The sequence below is a fragment of the Dasypus novemcinctus genome, chromosome 13 (assembly GCF_030445035.2).
Source record: "Dasypus novemcinctus isolate mDasNov1 chromosome 13, mDasNov1.1.hap2, whole genome shotgun sequence".
In the NCBI taxonomy this organism is placed as follows: Eukaryota; Metazoa; Chordata; class Mammalia; order Cingulata; family Dasypodidae; genus Dasypus; species Dasypus novemcinctus.
Window position 1 is genome coordinate 14,400,968 of NC_080685.1, and position 18,448 is coordinate 14,419,415.

Genomic DNA, 18,448 nt, shown 5'->3' on the forward strand with positions numbered 1-18,448 from the left:
TTCCTTCAGAAGTCACATTAGTCACTTCTTACAGATGGTTTCATAGACTGTTATCTGCTTTCTGTGGAGATTTTTTAGCTTTCCAGGTATCTATATATATATAGTTCCTATTTATCAAAATATATGCTAAAGAACTGTAATGATATAAAGATTCGTGATGAGTTTACCTCCTCGCTCTCCATTGTAGATGACTTTTTCACTTTTTTCTGTTTTCACTAGTCATTGTCTCTAGTTAAAAATGCAAAGCCCAGTGTGGCTTGTGCTGGAGTAACGTCTCCTATAGAGTCCTGACTCACAGATGGCCTGTACACCTCCTCACCAAAACAGAAGCGCTTGGCCCCGAGGGCTGCGGGCGGGCCGGGGATGCCCGCTCTGCTGACCTGAGGGCTGGTTTGGTGTTTCAGCTGGCGGGGGCAGTGACCTCAGGCTCTGGACCGTGAATGGCGACCTCATTGGCCACGTCCACTGCAGGGAGATCATTTGTTCCGTGGCTTTCTCTAACCAACCTGAAGGAATATCCATCAATGTGATCGCTGGGGGCCTGGAGAATGGAATTGTAAGGTAAGAGGAATCTTACTGTCCTGGTCGCTTTTGTTCCTAAGGACACGGCAGCTTCAGAAATTAGTTTTTAATACCAAGGCATTTTAGTATTTAAGAATTAGATTTAAAACTTAAAATCACCTTCAGGTGCAGTTATTTGGTTATTCTTGTTTTATTTCTATATAATAAAGATTGCTTTAGTGCAGTTTTGAAATTTTATATAGTTTAACTTTATATAAAAGAGTAACAATCCAGAAGTATACAGAGTAAAATGTTCCCTCGCGCCCACACCCACCCCTGCAGACTTCCCAGAAGTAACTAACTTTACTATTACTTGTGTTTCCTTCCGGGTGATTTTTAATAAATCAATATGTAGGGTTTTTTTTAGTAAGTGTATGGTCGTTTGATAATTAGATGATGACTCTTTTTTTCCCTCTAGGTTATGGAGCACATGGGATCTGAAGCCTGTGCGGGAAATTACATTTCCTAAATCAAATAAGCCTATTGTAAGGTAAAATCTTTTCCTCCCTTCGCTCTACATGTATTTTGTGACTATGTTTTTGTGAAAGAGATATGTAAATGCACAAACCTAAAGAGACACATGATTAAAGTTTTCATCATAAAAAGCCAACCATTTACTGAACACCAGGTGGTTCAGTGACACGGTACCAAGAAAGAGGCACAGCCCTCGTCTTCTTGGAACTTCAATTTTGAGTCAGGAACTTATCATCTAACTGAAAGATGTGCTGATATAATGCCCAGGTAAGGCCTCTTGAATTATAGAAGCTATTTTTTTTCCTCTTTATTTGAAAATACCATAATGGGATTGATAGCTACAGGACTGTGCTTGAAAACATCTATAAACAGCCAGTCGTCATTTACTTGGTTAACAAACAATTTGACTTTAAAAATTCAATTGGAAGTGATTCCAATTCTATTTTATTAAAATAAGTTTATTTCAATGTACTAAATGTAAATAACCAAAATTATGTATTAATGTTACATCTTTATCCTTTCCTCTTTCAGGGAAATAAAATATCCTTGTATTTAATCATCATTTATTTCCATAAAGAGAAAATATAGTACTGTTTTTGTGGGGTTTTTTTTTAACTTTCCTTCACCCAAGTATTTGTTGTTTGGGTAACAAAGCATAAACAAAAATGAAAAAGAAAATATGCAAAGAAAGAATATTATCAATCCTTTCTATCCTGATTTTAAGCTCTATCGCCTTGTTAGAATGAACATCACAAATTTGTCAGCAGAGTGATTAACCCGTATTAGAATTACAAGTTAAAACAGTGAGTTGTAGGTAATAATTTTGTCTCTCTAGTCCAGTGAAGATATTTTATCTTCTTCATACTAACTTCTGTATGATCACTGGTACAATTTTAAGAGCTATAACGCACAAATGCATTTTTTACAGCCTTACGTTTTCCTGCGATGGCCACCACCTGTTCACAGCCAACAGTGAGGGGACCGTGATTGCCTGGTGCCGGAAGGACCAGCAGCGCTTGAAGCAGCCCATGTTCTATTCCTTCCTTAGCAGCTATGCAGCTGGGTGAATGCAAGAGAACTCTGCACTTCCCAGAGCACTTGAACTCCAAACCAGAGTCGACTTCACCAGTTTTAGATCACTGAACCTGAAGAAGTGGATGACTAACTCGACCATCAGAATACTGATAAAATCGGTCCAGCTGCACGAAATCCTGAAGCCACACAAGGTCCTGAAGGAAAGTTTAGCTCTAAGAGAGTGATCCTTGGGAGGATCAGGTCACTCTGCACTGACCAACAAATTTCAAGTCTTGCTCGGTAAATTTGAAGTCACATTCTTAAAGTTTTTCCCCACAAAAGAATTCTAAAGAAAAGGGTAGAGTCTCACCCCACCCACTTTTTAAAGATTCAAAAAGGGTCAGTAGAATTTAAATTGGCCAGCTCATTATTTATACAAAATACTTGAAAAAATATATGTTATATCTGCCCTGAGATAAAATCTCCCTATCCCAATAAGAAAGGAAAGGAAAAAAAAAAAGAGGATAAAGGATAAGAATTCAGGACTCAATAATTGCTTTCTTTGAGAAGCAAATTATTTAGTAGGTGCCTCTGCACCAAGCATTTTATGGAATATCTGAATACTAAAAATAAACTCCTAATGAATGTCAATATTGGGCCATTTTTGCCAGTTGCCTTCTTAGCTCGGAGTAGAACCAGGATTTTTTGACAGTCACAAACAAGAATGCAGGTATCTTTGATATCAGACACATTTTGTTTCTTCATAAAAATCTTATTTAAAATCCATAACACTAGATAATGAGTAGCCCTAGTTGAGTCACTAAGATTTAAACACAATGACTTTTCTTCCAATATCTGCCATTTACAGAGCATTGAATACTTAACAATTTGCAATAGAAAGCCTTCACTATGCAAAAAGTTTGCACAGATATTAACAATGCATTCTAGATAAGGCACTTAATCTAATGTACAAGAAGTGTTTTTCCCCCAAAAGAGCATTGTAAAAGAAAAGGAGACAGCTTACTTTGTTGTAAACAGGAGGCTGAATAATTATTTTAGGAAACAGTTTGCACTCTATTTCTACTAACATATATTACCTGAGAATTCTAGGAACAACAGAAGAAATCTCAAGTGTGCGTCACATGAAACTTTCACACTGTATAAAGACAGAATTCCTAAAAATTCCTAAAACTCTTGGAATAGTCTATCTCTACCATTGTATTATGGTTATTTTTCCTTGGGGTGCCGTTTTGTTGGATTTAAAAGCAGTAAAATAAGCTCAGTAATATGTTACCATGGGATAAAAATATATATCCCTCAGAATAATTTGTTATGGAAATTTAATTCAGATGGTGTTTACAGAACTACTTTTATAATTTTCAATCTTTCTAAGACATTCTGCTTAAGAACTATATAAAATATAATTCCACAATTCTTTGCTGTCAAGAGGAAGCAAATGGCCATCTCTGCTTTGAACATTACATTGCACACATATGTAAGGACATTACAGGCTGGAGTTAATGTTGTGGTTTGCACAGGCCAGGTATTATGAGGTCCAAATAATTGCAGAGAGAAGAGTGTTCCTATTCAAGTTGAAGTGATTTGCTTTGTTTTTGTTTTTGTTTTAAAGTGCAGCTATGGTCTAGCTTTCATTTTTTTGACTGAGAGGTCACATTAATCCCCTATTAGAATAGGGATGCTAATCAATTTTTTTAAGGCCGAATTTCATCATTTATCTAGAGAGAAAATATGCAAAATAACGGATCTTGTTAAGATAAGTGCAATATTATATTTTCGTGTAAAAATAAAAGTTCATTTTGGGGGGATTATTTATTCAGCATGAAACCTGGTATGTCTATGTTTGAAGCACTTCATAATGTGCATGCTGTAACAAATATTTCTGTAAATTATCACAAGCTCTGTTATCTTTGTATACATTGCCACTCAATTTGGGAATAAATTTCATAAAAATAGATTTAAAAACCTATTATTTACTCAATTTCAATGTTATGAGCAGATCTCAAGTAGGTGACTTTTTAAAAAATCCACATGTTCCCTTTTTAGCTCCACTATAAATGTATATTACTAGGAAGGGATAACTTTCATTTTTTAATTATGTGTTTGTGCTATAATTTTAGGTCTCAATCTTTACTACCTTTAGATGGAATTTAGGTAGAAGTCGCAAGAGCAAACCACCCATTTTAGAGAAAAGAACGTTGCCCCCACCCAACCCACCCACAGCAGCAGGTCTTTATTGAACCTCTACTATGCACCAGGCACTATGGTAAGTGCTGAAGATACAGTGTTGCACAAAACATACTTGTTCTCTGGACTCACAGAAGTTGCAGGCTGGTGGAGAAACATATCATAAATAACACATAATGAGTATATAATTACAAACGATGATCAGTGCTATGAAGGCAGAATGTAAGGAACTCACAGAAGAGTTCAATTTAAATTGAGGGGATCTAGGAAAGCCCCTTGGGCAAGTGAAATTTTCATTTAGACAATGAATGAATAGAAATTCAGCTGGTGAAGAGGGGACGGATGTGACTACGTTTGTGAAGCATCTGTGGTGTGGGAACGTCAACGAACAAGGGCCGGATGAAGGCGACAGCACCAGGCATGCACTTCAGGTTTTCTGGTGGACACTGCAAAATTGTGGGTGATTTCAACAACCCAGAATTCTGTTTTCCCTGCTTTGCCTCTGCAGCACTTTAAGCGTTCTCAAGACTTGAGCAGAGCTGTCCCCAGGAGAACGCAGCAGCATATTGAACCTGTGTAGGCCTGCCAACTCAAAGGTCCCCTTACCTGCAGGGCGCCGTTTGATCCGTCCTTTCACAGCTTTCATTGACTGCCAGTTCTGTGGATGCACAATGCTACGTGCTGGGGTGTGTAGGGCAGTACCGAGCTTGTTCTCGTCATATCTTTCTTACAGTTTGGGTGACTTGTTAATGTCTGAAGCAAAAAGAGAGGAGCTACAAGGTCAATGTTTAGAAAAGTGAGTAGAGAGGAAAGAAACTCAGCATTTATTTTATCATGAATCTTGAAAAGAAGTTAGTTACAGGTTAAAACTATTGAGTCCTCGGATTATCCATGTAGCTGTTCCCCTTACTTTGCTGATTACCCTTCAGCTCTTCCCAGTTTGTAAACTATTTGTGGACAGCTGTACTAGTTTTTCAAGGTACTTCTCAGGATAACAACCCCATATACTATGAAATCAAAGCACTTCAAAATTTAACAGGTTTAAAACTTTTAACCAGAAAGACCAATTGGAAGGCATGAGCAGTTGTGAAATATATGGGAGAGGAAACAAAGAATTGTAATTTGACATCATTCAAGATTGAGATTAAAAGGAAGCAAAAGAGGTTTTAGGTTCAGCCCAAACTTGGACTTGGGAATAGCACACAAAGAGAATGATACTACGCACAGTACTTCTTGGACATTTACCCCAGTGTTGTGTTCAATTTTCAAACTTCAGAGTATAAAAAGCAGCTACATTTGCCAGTACAAAACACACTTCAATCCACGCGAAATCAGAATAAATCCTACCATTTTGGGGACATGGAGTTGCAGCTCAGCTCTTTGAGAGAAATTAAATAACACTATGTGTCCTTTAAAGCTAAAATAACTAGAAGATAATTTGAACCCAGGCTACAATAATCTTGCCCAAGAGCTGAACTTGTTTACCTCATGAACAGAGTCGGTGAGAGATGAGTTTAGAAAAGATGGTTTTGTAGGAAATTTTGATTCATTTCCAAAAGGAATTAAGCTTGTCTTACCAAAACTTTTGAAGGCTGACTAACAATAAGCCATTCTTTCTCAGATTGTAATTTTGTTAAAATCACCTTTGAAATCCTTGGGGTCCAGTTCAAGCATTAAGAAAAAAACAACTGTCTTTTCTGAGATTTTAATAAAAATTAAGGTATCATTTTCGTAATTGTTGAGATGACCTTAACACAAATGATTAATTGCTAATTCCATCATGTATTTCCTATACATATTTTTCTACATTGTGGTATTTTATTACAACCAAGTAAAACCTACTCACTGTGTTCCTCTAATAAGAATTAGACATCTACTTTCTTTTCTAGAATGCTTCTGGAGGACACAGTTGTGAAGAATAATGCCTCTCAGCCTGTAGTTGAGACTGAAAGAAGAATTGTTTTCACCCCTCTTTCCACCATGTGCATATTTATATACAAACCTGCTTCTTTGTTCCTCAGCTTCAGGCATTATTTGCACATACGGTTTCAGCTCTGCCTCAGATGTGCACTTAGCACTGGTGCATGCTTAATAAGTCATTCTCTTTCCCTTTGCTTTCTGTTAAACTGATGGTTTCTTTGCTACCATGTTCCACAGCATGTAAACTTTCATTCAGATCCTACAATTGAATATACTTGGTGTTGAGAAATCTCACCGTATATAAATGTTGAACATATATAAATTTTGAAAAGAACCACCAAAAGTCATTCAGAGCTGATTATTATAAATAAAACATTTGTTTTAACTGTTTTAGTCAAAAGCAGTGCAATTACATGGTAGTAAAAAAAAAAATCTTTCATTCTGCAGATAATCCCAAAAGAGGAAATTTAAAAAAAAAATTTTTGAGCAAATAACAGTATCCTTTGAATGGGGTAGATTAGGTGCATACTAGGAAGGGAGGGAGGCAGGGTTCATTTGTTGCCTCTTTGCTTGACGGTTTTTAAGGAAACATCCCCAACCCAAAAAAAGTGTATTTATTTTCCCCAAAGACCTTCTTGCCTCCCATCTGGTCATCTATTTTAGTAGATCATAATTTTTACATGTTTATTTCAGGATAATTCTTATTAAAATAGAAGTAAAAGTGCTAGAGCAGTGTACATGTCCTTTCCTAGATTACTACAGCTTTTTATGGATCCACTGAAAAAGTCTTACTTAGAAACCCTATTTAAGTCCTAAATTTGGTTATCACTCGGGGCAAATTGTGCCAAAAGCAATCAGTCACTCCTTGGATCTGTTATGCCCTTATGTTTTCAATGCAGTAAATAACACCATATCGGACAATATTCTGCAGTTTTTAATTATCCCTCCATCAGCTGATTCCTGAAAACTTTATCCAGGAGTAATGTCGAAAGATAAGGCCTGGAGAAGTGGCATTGTCCAGATGGTGATGTAATATATCCCCCGGAAAGTTTTGCCATAGAGACAGCTAAATAAAAGGGCAGATGCAAATTGCTTGTATTTCTGGACGAAGACAGAGACCAGAGAAAGACTCCACAAACACTGGTCAAAGGGAAAAACAGAACAAATAAAACAAGAGTAGAGTTTTGGACCTGCCACTCTGGCTCCCTCACCCACATTCAGTCCCACGCCTTTTAAAAGACACACAGCAGGAGTGCTTCACTCCAGGCACATCTTGCCACCCATGGTAGTGGTTTTGAGTCACATGCTCATTCAGGTACAGGGACCCAAGCCCACTTAGTCCCAAGGTGGGGCCCTAGAAGCCAGCATGCATGAGTATACAAAGCAGTTTTCTGGAAATCAGAGCAACCTGCAGCAGAACTACTAGCCAGCTGTGCACACTCCCTGCCTGGTCCCCAGTCACTGGTGCACCTAAATGAAAAAAAGCAGGTGTTTTTGAACACTGATCCCATCTGATTCTGTGGATCAGGATCCCCTAATGGGGAAGTTTCCAGAGGCAGAAGAGCCACATGGAAAAGGGGAAATTGAGCCACTGTAAGGCAAGGTGGACCTAGGACTGAAAGCTGGAGTAAAAAGGCAGCCCAGAGCACAGTTGAGGAGTAGAACAAATCAGAACTGCCGAGGAGGACAACCTGTACAAAAACAAAGAAAATAGCCCGCGACCCCCAAGGAGCACATGGGAAAGGAAATCCTCTCAAGGGGAAACAGTCCTACATACCAGGGTAATCCTAACAGTTACTGCACATGCCCAGGGCAGGAGGCAGGTGCAGAAGGACCTGAGAGAATCTGAACTGTTAAACAAGGGCTGCTTTAAAGATTCAGTCAAAACTGGGTCAAATGTTGAAGGAGAATCTTACACACAGTCAATCTACACCAAAAACCACAGCCAGGAGGGGGAAATTGTCAAGAAAGTTAGGACATCAAAGCAAACAATGCCCAGGCATCAACTAAAGGTTACAAGCCATACCAAGAAATAGGAAGAGATGGCTCAAAGGAATAAAGAAAAACTTTAAAGGAAAGAGTGGAGCAACTCACCACAGATATCCAGTCAAATCTCCTATATCAATTCAAGGAGCTAAAGGAAAATATGAATAGAAGAAATAAACCAAGTTTGGATATAGAACTAAAGAATATAAAGAAAATGATGTGTAAACAAAAAAATTATAATGTTTAAAAAATTTATGGGGATGAAAAATGCAATATTTGAGATTAAAAATACACTCGTAGTGTTCAACAGCAGATTTCAACAGGCAGAAGAAAGAATCAGCAAACTAGAAGACTGGACAATCTAAATCATAGTCAGAAAAGCCGACAGAGAAAAGAATGAAAAAAATTTATCAGAGCCTAAGGGACCTGTGGGATGGCATGAAGTGTACCGACATACACTTTATGGGAGTCCCAGAAGGAGGGGAGAGGGAAAAGGGGACAGAAAGAATTTTTGAAGAAATAATGATCAAAAGTGTTCCAAATTTTCTGAAAGACTTAAATATACACATCCAGACGCACAGCATACTCCCAACAGGATAAACCTTAATAGACCTATTCCAAAACACAAACTAATCAAAATGTCAAATGCTAAAGATAAAGAGAATTCCAAAAGCAGCAAAAGAAAAGTGATTTGGCACATGCAAGGGAACATCAATAAGACTAAGTGCCAATTTCTCATCAGAAACCATGAAGGCAAGAAGGCAGTTGTATGACACATTTAAGTTACTGAAAGAAGAAAACTACCTGCCAAAAAATCTTTATCCAGCAAAACCGTCCTTCAAAAATGAGGGAGTTTAAGACATTCACGGATAAACAAAAACTGAGAGATCATCACAAAGAGACCTGCCTCACAAGAAAGGCTAAAAGGAATTCTTCAAGTTGAAAGAAAAAGATAGGCGATAGTAATTTGGAGCAATATGAAGAAGTAAAGATTTTGAGTAAAGGTAATTACCTGCATGAATACAAAACCCAATAGTTTCAGAATACAATTGAATAACAAATAATTATATTTCTATGTTATGGATGTGCAAAATATAATGTGTGATTTAAAAAAACAATATATTGCAGACACCATACCCAGGTTCTTCTGTGGGAGGGCTTAACTGCCTGGAAACAGAAATCTCGTTCTTTTCTGCCCTTGTTTCTCACCGTTAGCTGTGCTGGTCTGCACCCACCTCCCAGCGTGCCTCATTACCATGCCTCATAAAATTGAGGAAATAGGAAGCAGACTTGGCTCAATGGATAGGGTATCCACCTACCACATGGGAGGTCCAGGGTTCAAACCCAGGGCCTCCTGACCTGTGTGGTGAGCTGGCCCATGCGCAGTGCTGATGTGCACAAGGAGTGCCATGCCATGCAGGTGTGTTCCCTGCAGAGGGGAGCCCCACGCACAAGGAGTGCACGCCATAAGGAGAGCTGCCCAGCGCGAAAGAAAGTGCAGCCTGCCCAGGAGTGGTGCTTCACATATAGAGAGCTGATGCAGCAAGATGACGCAACAAAAAAGAGATGCAGTTTCCCAGTGCCGCTGACAAGAATAGAAGCGGACACAGAAGAACACACAGCAAATGATCACAGAGAGCAGACAATGGCAGGGGGGATGGGAGAGAAATAAAAATAAGTCTAAAAAAAAAACTGAGGAAATCAGGGACTTCCTGCTCACAGCCAGGTGAAAGGATGCCAAATCTGTCAAGATCAAGAAAAATAAGGATAATGTGAAATTTGAAGTTCACTGCAGCAGATATCTTTATACTTTGGTCATCACAGACAAAGAGAAGGCAGAGAAACTGAAGCAGTCCCTGCCCCCAGGTTTGGCAGTAAAGGAGCTGAAATGAACCAGATGTGCTGATTTGAACTGTATTAAAATTTTTTAAATTCTTAAAATATATATATACACATACACACACACACATATATATATAAAGAGGGAAATTGGAAGGATATAGGAGCAGGACTGTATGCTATTGAAGTTTAGTTAGTATCTTTTCAAATTAGTAGGTTCTGGACTTGGGTTGTTGAATACAAACACCAGAATAACCACAAAGAAAGTACTTAAAATAAATACAGAAACAAATGAGAAAGGGATCGATCACTTATATCACAAATGACCACCTATACACAAAAGAAAGCTTCAAATAATGGAAAAGATAGACAAAAAAAAAGAGAGTGATGTATAAGAAACAAATGTAAAAATAGCTGAAGTGAGCCCTGCCTTATCAGTAATTATAATGAATTTGTGAATGGATTAAGCTACCGATCAAAAGACACAGATTGGCAGAATGGATTTTTTTTTAATTACAATCCAACTACATGTTGTTTACAAGACACTTACCTTAGACAAGAAGGCACAAATAGGTTGAAAGTGAAAGGATGTAAAAAATAAATATTCCATTCAATAGTCACCAGAAGAGAGCTTGAAGGAGGCAGATGTGGCTCAAGCAACTGGGCTCCCTTCTACCATATAGGAGGTCCAGGGTTCAATGCCCAAAGCCTCCTGGTAAAGTCACAGTGGCCCTGTGGTGAGCTGGCCCAGGCAGAGAGCTGGTGCAGCAAGAACACACAACAAAAAGAGACACAGAGGGGAGAGAATAAGAAACTGAGCTGAGGTGGTGAAAGAGAATGATGACCTCTCTCCCACTCCGGAAGGTCCCAGGATCAGTTCTCAGAGCCACCTAACGAGAATATAAGCAGACACAGAAGAACACACAGCAAATGGACAGAGAGAGCAGACAATGGAGGGATGGGGGCAAAATAAAATAAAAAAATAAAAAGTAAATAAATAACTTTAAAGAAAAAGAGAGTATGAGTAGTTATTCTCATATCAGACAAAACCAACTTCAAGTCAAAAACTGTTTCAAGGGACAAAGAAGTAAACTATATGTTAATGAAATGGTCAATCCACCAAGAAGTAATAAACAAAAACATTTATGCACCTAACCATGGTGCCCCAAAATAAACAAGGCAAACATTGGCAAACTGGGTGACATAGAAACCTCTTTAATAACAGCTGGGGACATCAACATACCATTTTCATTAATGGATAGAACATATAGGCAGATCAGTAAGGAAATGGAGAACTTCAGGAATATTATAAATCTGGGGTCCTTAACCAGGGGTCCATGGACCTGGTAGTCTGTGGAAAGATTTCAGAGCTTAAACTGAAACTTCAAAAAAATATTATTCTTGTGGGGACATGTTGGTGTGGGTGTGACAGATTTATTAATACACAGAATAGTGTGGACTTAGTATGATCTTTATTTTGATGTAGCGTGTTCTGAGTGCAGAAATAGGGATGGTGGAGACGGTTTTATGATACTGTGGGAAAACTCAAATTTCTAAATGTTTGCCAAAACTTAACCATTTGAACAGATGTTGAACCATATTAGGTCATCAGATATTGAAGTTATGGGGAAGTCGTAAAACGTAATTTTGAATAATACTAAAATTTAATTTAAAGATATGCCGATGTTAAGTGTCATAAAACTACATGCTGCTACATTCTAAGAAGCGGTCCATGGTTTTCACCTGCCTGGCAAAGGGATCTGTGGAACAAAAAAGGTTAAGAACCCCCGCTATAAATGAGGTAGACCTAACAGATACATGCAGAGCACTGTACATAAAAACTGCAGAATACACATTGTTCTCAAGTGTGCATGGGTCATTCTTCAAGATAGGCCAGATATTATGTCACAAAATAAGTTGCAGAAATTTTTAAAAGATTGAAATTACACTATAGTCACAACAACCACAATGGAATGAAGCTAGAAATTAATAACGGAGAACTGGAACATTTACAAATATATGGGAATTAAAGAACACACTCTAAAACAATCAAATCATAAGGAATATCAGGAAATATCTTAAGACAAATGAAAATACAACCTATCAAAACGTATGAGACAAAGCAGTGTTCAGAGGAAAATTTATAGTTCTAAATGTTTACATTACCAAAGAAGAAAGGGCTCAAATCACACACCTAACCTCACACCTGGAATATCTAGAAAAAGAAGCACAAACTAAATGCAGAGCAAGCAGAAGGAAGAAATAACAAAAATTAGAATGGAGATAAATGAGAATAAAAATAGAATCAACAAAATCATTCTATTCATGAACTCTTATGATTAGTAATGGAAGAAAATGTGGCATTGGTGTGGAGAAAGTGGCCATGGTGGCTGCTGGGGGTAGAGAGTGGGAGGAAGAGATGAGATGTGGGGGCATTTTCAGGGGTTGGAGTTGTCCTGGGTGGTGCTGTGGGGACAGTTACCGGACATTGTATGTCCTGCCATGGCCCACTGGGTGGACTGTGGGAGAGTGTGGGCTATGGTGTGGACCATTGACCATGAGGTGCAGCGGTGCTCAGAGATGTATTCACCAAAAGCAATGAATGTCTCATGATGATGGAGGAGGTTGTTGTTATGGGGGGAGGAGTGGGTAAAGGGGTGGGGGGTATATGGGGACCTCATATTTTTTTAATGTAACATTAAAAAAATAAAGACAAAAAAACAAAATCAAAAGTTGGTTGTTTGAAAATATCAATGAAATTGGTGTTTAGACTGACAAGGAAAAAAGATGCAAATAACTAAAATCAGAACTGAAAGGAAAGATTAATAAAAAGGATTATAATATAGAACAATTGTATGCCAACAAATTGGAAAATCTAGATGAAATGGACAAATTCCTAGAAAAATACAAACTACCTACTCTGATTCAAGAAGAAAGAAGATCTCAACAGACCATCAACAAGATACTGAATCAGTCATCAACAACGTCCCAACAAAGGAAAACCCAGGAGCAGGCAGCTTCACAGGAGAATTCTATCAAACACTCAAAGAAGAACTAACACCAATTCTGCTTAAACTCTTCCAAAAAATCGAGGCCAGCATCACCCTGATAGCAAAGCCACATAAAGATATTACAAGAAAATACCAGACCAATATTCCTCATGAATATATATGCAAAAATCCTCGACAAAATACTAGCAAACTGAATCCAGCAGCACATTTAAAAATCATACACCATGATCAAGTGGGATATATCCCAGTTATGCAAAGGTGGTTCAACATAACAACCTTAATACACCATATTAACAAAACAAAGGAAACACTCAGAAAGCTAGGAATAGAAGGAAACATTCTTAATATGCATATACAAAAAACTCATATGCATATACAAAATGCATATACAAAAAACTCACAGCTAAAATCATACTCAATGACAAAAGAAAGTTTTCCCCCAACATCAGATCCAAGACAAGGAAGCCCACTATCACCGTTATTCAACTTTGTGCTGGAATTTCTAGCCAGAGCAATTAGGCAAAAAAAAAAAAAAAAAAGAATAGGAAGAAGTAAAACTGTCACTATTTGAAATGACATGATCCTATACACAGAGAATCCTGAAAAACCCACAACGAAGCTATAGAGCTAAAAAACATATTCATAAAAGTAGTGGTGTACAAGATCAACACACAGAAATCAGTGGTTTCTTTAGTAATGAACAATCCAAAGATAATATCAAGAAAAAAACATTCCATTTACTCTAGCAACCAAAAGAATCAAATACCTAGGAGTATATTTAACCAAGTATGTAAAGGACTTGTACATGGAAATCTACAAAAGCATTGCTGTGAGAAATTAAAGAATACATAAATAAATGGAAGGGCATTCCATGTTGATGGATTGGAAGAGTAAATATTGTTAAGATGTCAATTCTTCCCAAAGCAATACACAGACTCAACACGATCCCAATTAAAATTCCAACAGTCTTCACAGAAATAGAAAACTAATCATCAAATACATATGGAAGGGTAAGTGGCCCCACATAATCAAAACCATCTTGAAAATAAGAACAAAGTTGGAGGACTCATATTTTCCCATTTTAAAACTTATTACAAATCAACAGTGATAAGCAGCATGGTACTGGCACAAGAACAGATATACAGACCATTGGAATCAAACTGAGAGTGCAGATATAGAAAAATAATAGTCTTTTCAACAAATGGTGCTAGGAAAACTGGATAGTGATATGCAAAAGAAGGAAGGAGGACCCCTCCTTCACACCAGTTACAAAATTAACTCAAAATGGATCAAAGACCTAAATTCAAGACCCAGGACTCTAAAACTCCTATAGGAAAATACAGGTAAACATTTTTAGGACCTTGTGTTCAGCCGTGGTTTTTTAGACTCTACACCAAAAGCATGAGCAACAAAGAAAAAACAGATAAATGAGAATTAACCACAACAACAAAAAGACATACAACCCAATTTTTAAAATGAGAAAGAAAAGACTTGAATAGATATTTCCCCAAAAAAAGATATACAAATAGCCAGAAAACACATGAAAAGATGCTCAATGTCATTAGCCATTAGAGAAATGCAAATAAAAACCACAATGAGATTATCATTTCACACCCACTAGAATGGGGACTATTTATAAAAACAAAGTAAGTGTTGGAAAGGATGTGGAGAAGTAGGAATATCATATGTTGTAGGGGGGAATGTAAAAAAAGTGCAACTGCTGTGGGAAAGAGTTGGGCAATTCCTCAGAAACTTAAGTTTAGAATTATCATATGACCCGGCAATCCCATTTCTCGGCATATACCAAAGAAATTGAAAGTGAGACTTGAACAAATATTTGCACACTGATGCTCATAGCAACATTATTCAAAATTGCCAAAAGGTATACAAAACCCAGGTGTCTATCAGTAGGTGAATGGATAAACAAAATGTGGCATATATATTCAATGGAATATTATTCAGCCACAAAAAGGAATGGGGTTCAGATGTATGCTGCAACCTGGAAGAGACCTGAAGACATCATATTGAGTGAAATAAGCCACACACAAAAGCACAAATTCTGTCCTATCTCCCTTATATGAAACAAACAGAATATGCAAAGTCAGAAAGTAGAATACAGATTACCAGGAACTGGGGCAGGGAGAGGAACGGGGAGTTCATGTGTAATTGGTACTGAGCTTCTGTTTCGGTGATGGAAACATTTTGGCAATGAATGATGGCGTTGCAGGCCCAGCTTTGTGAATGTAATTAATACGACTGAACTGTATATTTGAAAAGGGATAAAAAGGGACATTTTAAGTTGTATATTAGTTACCGCACACACACAAAATACCCCATAGAACTGTACAATACAAAGAATGAGCTAAAACGTAAACTAGTGGCCTAAAGTTTAATAGCATAATTATATTGTTTCATCCATTGTAACAAAGTATCATACTAATGCAAAATAATAATAGAGAAAACTGAATGTCTGAGAGGGTTATATGGAACGCTGTACTTTCTGAATTATTTTTCTATAAACCTACAACTGCTCTAATAAAAAAATAATTAAAAAAAAAATAAGGCTCTGCTCTTGTGTAATTTTCCTCCCGAGTGGGGCCAGTCATAGACCAAAATATCTTTGCCAGATGTAAAATTACGCAAAGTAATAAGCACGTGGTTCTTCCTGACATCCCATTAAACATGGAGTGTGGTCACCCATTCATTTAACAATTTTGGGCCTCTAAAATGTACCAGATACAAAGGTTTATAGGACAGAGAACGTGCTCTTAAAGAACTCATCGAATGGTGGAGACAGACCTGTGAAATAAACACCTTGGGCCACAATGAAGTAAATTTTATAATAGCAGCTTCTACATATCAGAGTGGCTAACATGGGGTTCCGGGAGCAGTCAGGTCAGGTTTCATAAAGGTATTGGTGATTTAGTCTCCTCTAGAAGAAAACAGGGGTTTACCAGTTTTGGGGCAGGGCAGAAGGAAACCAATGGGTGCCCCAAGTCGAAGGTGGAAGAAGGCAGGGCCTGGAGGCTGCCGGCGTGACAGGGGTACACAGCACAGTGGGAGCCAGGGGACAGCCAGGCCTAAAGGCAGACCAGGAGCGTCTTCCGTCCACTTTGGAAACACTGGGAACAGATTTACCCTGTCATCATAAACAACTCTCAAGGATGTCCCTCAAAAATAAAGACTTATTCAGATTAAAAAAAAAAAAGCTGCGCAACTCATCACCTGATAGGCATTACAGGAAATGTTAAAAAATGGTCTTCAGCTAGAAGGAAGATGATACCAGGTAGAAATTTGAATCCTCGCAAATAAATGAAAACACCAGAATGGTAAATATAAAGGACTTTTTAAAACTCATTTCAAAATTTTGTATCATAGATGTGGAGACAGTGGCTACGGTAGTTGCTGAGGGCAGTGGAGAGGAAAGAAGAGATAAGATGTGGGGGCATTTTCAGGACTTGGAGTTGTCCTAAATGATATTGCAGGTACAGATGCTAGACATTATATATCCTGCCATAACCCACTGAATGGACTGGGGGAGAGTGTAAACTACAATGTAAACTATAATCCATGCTGTGCAGCAGTGCTCCAAAATGTACTGACCAAATGCAATGAATGTGCCCCAATGATGAAAGAGGTTGTTGATGGGGGGGCGGGGCAGAGTATATGGGAACCTCTTACATTTTTTACTGTAACATTTTTTGTGATCTATGTATCTTCCAAAAAATACAATTAAAAAAAGGAAAAAAATACAAAATCAAAGAAAGAACAAAAAAATAAAATAAAATAAATGATCTATCACTCCAATTAAAAGGCACAGTTTGTCAGCTGAATAAAAAAGCAAGTCCCAACTCTGCTGTATAAAAGAAACTCAGGGAAGCAGACTTGGCCCAATAGATAGGGCGTCCGCCTACCACATGGGTATAAAAAGAAAATTGCTATCAAGCCATGAAAAGACATGGAGGAATCCCAAATAAATATTGCTAAGTGAAAGAAGCCACAGTGAAAAGGCTACAATACTGTATGATTCCAATTACATGATATTCTGGAAAAGGCAAAAACTGATAGTAAATAGATCAGCTGGTACCAGGGGTTCAGCAGGGGAAGATGGAGAGGGAGGAATAGGTAGAGGAGCACAGGGTATTTTTACCGCAGTGAAATTATTCTGGATGATACTGTGGGTGATCCCTACCATTGGGCATTTGTCAAAACCCCTAGACCTGTATAACACAAAGAGTGAACCCTAACGTCAACTATGGAAGGTAGTTAATAACAACGTATCAGTATTGGTTCATCAATCATAACAAATGTGCTACAACCACTCAAAATGTTAATAACAGGAAAAACTGCAGCCGGGAGGCATATCTGGGAACTTGACTTTCTGCTTAATTTTTCTGTAAGCAGTTTTAACTGCTCTGAAAAAACAAAGTATTAATTTTTTTAAAAAAAGTAAAAGGAGTGGAGGCCCTGTTCTACGCCTTTTCCTGGTTTTCCTGCTGACGCTGCCCGGCTTTCGTCAGCCTCGAGTCTACCCGTCTCTTTGAGACCAAACACCATGCCTTCAATTAAGTTGCAGAGTTCTGATGGAGAAATATTTGAAGTTGATGTGGAAATTGCCAAACAATCTGTGACTATAAAGACCATGTTGGAAGATTTGGGAATGGATGATGAAGGAGATGATGATCCAGTTCCTCTACCAAATGTTAATGCAGCAATATTAAAAAAGGTCATTCAGTGGTGCACCCACCACAAAGATGACCCTCCTCCTCCTGAGGATGATGAGAACAAAGAAAAGCGAACAGATGATATCCCTGTTTGGGACCAAGAATTTCTGAAAGTTGACCAGGGAACACTTTTTGAACTTATTCTGGCTGCAAACTACTTAGACATCAAGGGTTTGCTTGATGTTACATGCAAGACTGTTGCCAATATGATCAAGGGGAAAACTCCTGAGGAGATTCGTAAGACCTTCAATATCAAAAATGACTTCACCGAAGAGGAGGAAGCCCAGGTACGCAAAGAGAACCAGTGGTGTGAAGAGAAGTGAAGCATTGTGCCTGACACTGTAACACTGTAAGGATTGTTCCAAATACTAGTTGCACTGCTCTGTTTATAACTGTTAATATTAGACAAACAGTAGACAAATGCAGCAGCAAATCAATTGTATTAGCAGAATATTGTCCTCATTGCATGTGTAGTTTGAGTACAGATTCCAAACCTATGGCCGAGTTTCTTCCAGTATGATCAAAAGTTTCTTTTTTCTTTGCTCTGAATAAAACTGAACTGTGGGATCTCTATAGAAAGTTGGATTTTGGGCTTTCCCTCTCTATGTAAAGCAGTTTCTGCCTAGTTTACTTCAGTTAACTTCAGTTTAGTGACCTTTTAAAAGTTGGCATTGTAAATAAAAACAACTTGGAAAAAGTTTTCTGAAATAGAAA

The 18,448-nt window shown here is 37.9% G+C and overlaps 2 protein-coding genes across 3 annotated transcripts in view; both read left to right on the forward strand.

Moving 5' to 3' along the window:
• Nucleotides 1–4,024, forward strand: part of LYST (lysosomal trafficking regulator) — a 224,204-nt gene extending 220,180 nt beyond the window's left edge. For both annotated transcript variants that reach the window (XM_071207370.1, XM_058309504.2), the window contains 3 exons: nt 405–561; nt 980–1,051; nt 1,964–4,024. In XM_071207370.1, coding sequence (XP_071063471.1) covers nt 405–561; nt 980–1,051; nt 1,964–2,102 — 368 coding nt within the window. In that variant the 3' untranslated portion in view covers nt 2,103–4,024. The remainder of the gene's footprint in view (nt 1–404; nt 562–979; nt 1,052–1,963) is intronic.
• Nucleotides 4,025–17,471: 13,447 nt separating this feature from the next.
• On the forward strand, nt 17,472–18,313 carry LOC131280853 (S-phase kinase-associated protein 1). The gene has a single exon (XM_058309505.2). The coding sequence runs from the start codon at nt 17,566–17,568 to the stop codon at nt 18,055–18,057; it is 492 nt and encodes a 163-aa protein (XP_058165488.1). The 5' UTR covers nt 17,472–17,565; the 3' UTR covers nt 18,058–18,313.
• Nucleotides 18,314–18,448: the final 135 nt, after the last annotated feature.

Excerpts from the sequence above, each read along its gene's own strand:
- LOC131280853 (XM_058309505.2), top strand. The coding sequence starts at position 17,566 with ATGCCTTCAATTAAGTTGCAGAGTTCTGATGGAGAAATATTTGAAGTT.